This window comes from Cynocephalus volans, chromosome 1 (assembly GCF_027409185.1).
Source record: "Cynocephalus volans isolate mCynVol1 chromosome 1, mCynVol1.pri, whole genome shotgun sequence".
In the NCBI taxonomy this organism is placed as follows: Eukaryota; Metazoa; Chordata; class Mammalia; order Dermoptera; family Cynocephalidae; genus Cynocephalus; species Cynocephalus volans.
In genome coordinates, this window is record NC_084460.1 from 31,713,115 (window position 1) to 31,717,059 (window position 3,945).

The 3,945-nt window shown below is 50.4% G+C and overlaps 1 protein-coding gene across 1 annotated transcript; it reads right to left on the bottom strand.

The window, feature by feature from the left end:
• Nucleotides 1-180: 180 nt before the first annotated feature.
• SCAND1 (SCAN domain containing 1) lies at nucleotides 181-975 on the bottom strand. Its single transcript, XM_063114431.1, has one exon. The coding sequence runs from the start codon at nucleotides 838-840 to the stop codon at nucleotides 298-300; it is 543 nt and encodes a 180-aa protein (XP_062970501.1). The 5' UTR covers nucleotides 841-975; the 3' UTR covers nucleotides 181-297.
• Nucleotides 976-3,945: the final 2,970 nt, after the last annotated feature.

Consider the following 3,945-nt stretch of genomic DNA (forward strand, 5'->3'; position numbering starts at 1 on the left):
AGATCTAGTCAACATTTAAGGATTCCACAATAGCCAACAAAGGCCTGGAGAATAGGAAACTCGGAAAATAAGAAGGCCTTATTCTCATGGGTTCCCAACACCAGTCAGAAAGAAGGTGGAAAATGGGCTCGGTGAAATAAACCCAATAAAGGACGAACGAAAGACACGCCAGACCACAGATGCTGCCAAAACTCGTTTTTCATTAATACGGGGTAGGGTGCCAGGCTCAGGACTCCGAACCCGATCACGGCCCCAGTTCGGAGAGCGCCCGGCTCATGACGCCCGCAGCTTCCCCGCTCAGCCAGTGATGCGCACATCCGTGCGGCGGCGGAGCCGCCGGGCCCGTGCCGCCTCGGGCAGGATAGCGAGTAGCTGCTCCTGCACCAGCATCTCCACGATCTGCTCCTTGGTGCGGATGTCGGGCCGCAGCCACTGGCGGGAGAGCTCCCGCAGCTGCCGGAACGCCTCACGGGGGCCCGCCGCGTCTTGGTACCGAAACTGCCGGAAACGCTGACGGAACGTCTCGGGGCCAGGCCGGGAGCCCCCGGAGCCAGGGGGGGACCGCGGAACGTCTTCGGCCTGAGGCGGAGAGCCCAGGGGTGCAGGCCCGAGGGGCAGCTCCTGGACCGCGGAGGCCGCCGCGGGGGGCGTAGGAGTCGCTTCGGGGACTGCGGCGTTGGGGCTGGAGGGGTCGGGGGCAGGCGCTGAGGCCTCTGGAATCGAGGCGGCCGCAGAATTACGCTCAGGATTTGAGCTTGGGTTGGCTCCTTCCTGTTTCTCCGGCGGCACCGCCTCCACGGGGTTCCCACTAGCCGCCAAGCTCGACTCCGTCGCCGCCATGACTCCGGGCGTCACCCTTTGTCCGGCAGCTGTGAACTAAGCACTGCGTCTGCGCGGGGCGGGGTGAGGAGGGAGACGTTTCTAGCTAAAGGGTAGAGCCCGCCGGATCCTGGAAGTAGACAGACCGAGAACGCTGCCGCTTACCCGCACCCGCGAAACGCCGGGAGCGGCCGGAAGCGGAAGTCTCCTCTGGCTTCTCTAAGATGAGGTCGGCGCTCCAGCACTCGGAAGTCGAATCCTGGCTGCGGGAAGCCGCGCCCCCTGGCGTCCGCGAGTCGCGTCAGGAGACGGCCGCGAGTGGGCTGCGGTGCGCTCTTCGTGATGGTGCCGCTTCCGAGTACCGGTCCGAGGAGTCGGAGCCGGAGTCGGAGCCGGAGCCGGAAGCGGAGTCGGAGCCAGAGCCGGAGCCGGGGGAGCAGGAGTCAAAGGAGAAACCCAGAGATGACGAAGTAGACTTCGAATCCAGGATCCACTTCGGCTTGCAGGTGACCCGCGCCTGCCTGCGGTCGCTCCTCCTTACTTGGCCCGGATTCACGTGTAGCTCTGACAGCCCTTCGGTAAACGATTAGGATGATGGCTAGCCTTGTCAGGGCTGCCACCCGGCCGGGAACCAAGTCTGGGCCGCGGGACGGCGGGCCGGGCGCAGGGGGAGGGCCCGGCTCGAGAAAGTCCGCTCGCTTGGTCAAACGAGGAAGGCAGTAGCACCCTCCTTATTGCAAGGATGGCAAACACAACGTGTGTAAGATCCTCCGCACACTGCCTGGCACAAAGTAAATGCTCGAGACCTGTTTCTCATTATTTTTTGCGTGTTCTTTGAAACCAAGGAACAGGTGGCTCTTTGGGTTCTGCTTTTAACTTTAGGATAAGTGAACCCCATATGATGGCCGCTAGCCCTATGTGTTTACTAGCCCTTGACATGTAGTTAGTCTGAACTGAGATGTGCTGCAGTGTAAAATACACACGGAGTTAGTACGGAAAAAACCTCCATACATACATATATATATATATATATATATATTTTTTTTTTTTTTTAGTTTTTTTGGTGGCTGACCGGTATGGGGATCTGAACCCGTGACCTTGGTGTTATAAGGCTGTGCTCTAACCAAATGAGCTAACTGGCCAGCTTCGATACTTTCTTATATTGATTACATTTTGGAATATATTTTGCATATATTGGGTCAAATAAAATATATTACTAAAATTAATTTCACCTGTGTCTTTTTACTTTTCAAATGCAGCTACTAGAAGAATTTAAATTACATATGTGGTTCACTTTATATATTTCAGTTAAACAGAGCTGGAGTCTGGCTGCCTTGGTGGAATACCCTTTGCATACAATTTATTTGCCTTACTGCCTCTGGCACTAAAGGCTTTGTAAAGAAAGTGCTTTTTAAAGGTTTGTTGTCTTAAGTAAATTGCTTGCTATCTCTGAGTTACAGTTTTAATTGTAAAATGTGTATATAATAGAACTTACCTCATAGAGGTTACTGTGAGAATTCAGTGAGATGATGCAGGTAAAAGCCAGTAGCTCTGATAGCCCTTAGGTAAATGGTATTATATTCTGTTTGACAGCTCATTCACAAATAGGTTTTGTATCCCCATTTTACAGTAAGTACAACTGAGGCCCAGAGAGGGACAGGGGCCCCATACGAAAGGTTTTGTATGACCCCTGCAGTCTCCTGGAGCTTTGTGCAGGATGGGTGGGCATGTTTAAGCAACCATCAACACACCAGTGGCCCTCATATAAAACTTGTGCCTCCCATTAGATGTCTCCCTTGGATGGGTAAAAGTGGATCCTCATGGAGTAGTTTTCATAGCCTGAAAACCTTGAAAGTCATCGCAATGGACTTTTAGTGTTTCTTTTTTACTTGCTGACATGTAAAAATTGGTAGACTTCACATGCAAATCTGGATTTCTAGCTTTTCTTGAAAAAGTGGAAGAGCTGCCACACTGGATCCACATTCCTGCTAGTCAATAATTAGCTGAAGCTGAATAGATACTCCTTCCTTTTTTTTTTTTTTTTTTTGGTCTTTTTCGTGACCAGCACTCAGCCAGTGAGTGCACTGGCCATTCCTATATAGGATCCGAACCCGCGGTGGGAGCGTCACCGCGCTCCCAGCGCTGCACTCTCCTGAGTGCGCCACGGGCTCGGCCGATACTCCTTCCTTTTGACAAGATACTTTGTCCCAGTTGGCCTCAGTTCTCACCATTGTTTGCATTTACTATTGCTCTCACATCGTTTTCCTTAGAGCTGATCATTTTTCTCTATTTTCTTTTCAGAGGTGGGATATTAGGGGCCTACTGTTTGTTTTACTTACTGGTGTCAAACCTTTTCTTGCCTTGCCCCTTGGCAGTTGGGTTTGCGTCCTGAGTGGCCAATTGTCCTATTCCCTGTGTGGTAACAGTTTCCAGGACTAAGGGAGAACAGCAAAACTTGCTGCAAGGGCAAGGGATTATGGAAGGGTTCACTGGGGAGGGGAATTCTAAGCTGAGACTCAAGAAGAAAAAGGGTGGAGTTCAAGGGTGTTGCACTCTCTTTGTCACCTCTCTTCCCCTGGGTGACTGAGATTCAAAGGATTACTCAAAGCCCATTTCTCCTGAGTGGTGAGAAACCCCAAAGGGGTTAATTTCCTAGAACCCTCAAGAGAGAGGCATTCCTCCTCAGGAAATTAACCTGGACTGGGGTTCTATCTCAGTATCTATTCTCCAGGCCAGAAAGTTACAGAAAAGGACCGTAGGTGGAGTTATGGCTATGTATAGTTTAACAATAGAGGCTGGTAACATCAGTGAAATAACAGAGACATTCCATAATTCAATTTGCAAAAGGTTAAATAGATCCACCAACAAAAGCTTGTTCTTAGCAAAACTGTCTTTTCCTACAGCAGTTTTCTCAGTATGTTTACATAACAATAAAGTAACTTTAGGTTAACCTGCTCCAAGGGCATTTGTCCTTGAGCCAGCAATTTTGCTGTGTTACAATTCTTTATCTACAACAGTGACTTTAGCCTGGGGGAAAGTTTCCTGTCTTTTGAAAGCTTAACATTTCTATATGTAATTTAAAAAAGTTAGGTTATACCTGTAAGAACCCAAATGCCCCAAGGGATC

Coding starts and splice junctions, on each gene's coding strand:
- SCAND1 (XM_063114431.1), bottom strand. CDS start 840: ATGGCGGCGACGGAGTCGAGCTTGGCGGCTAGTGGGAACCCCGTGGAG.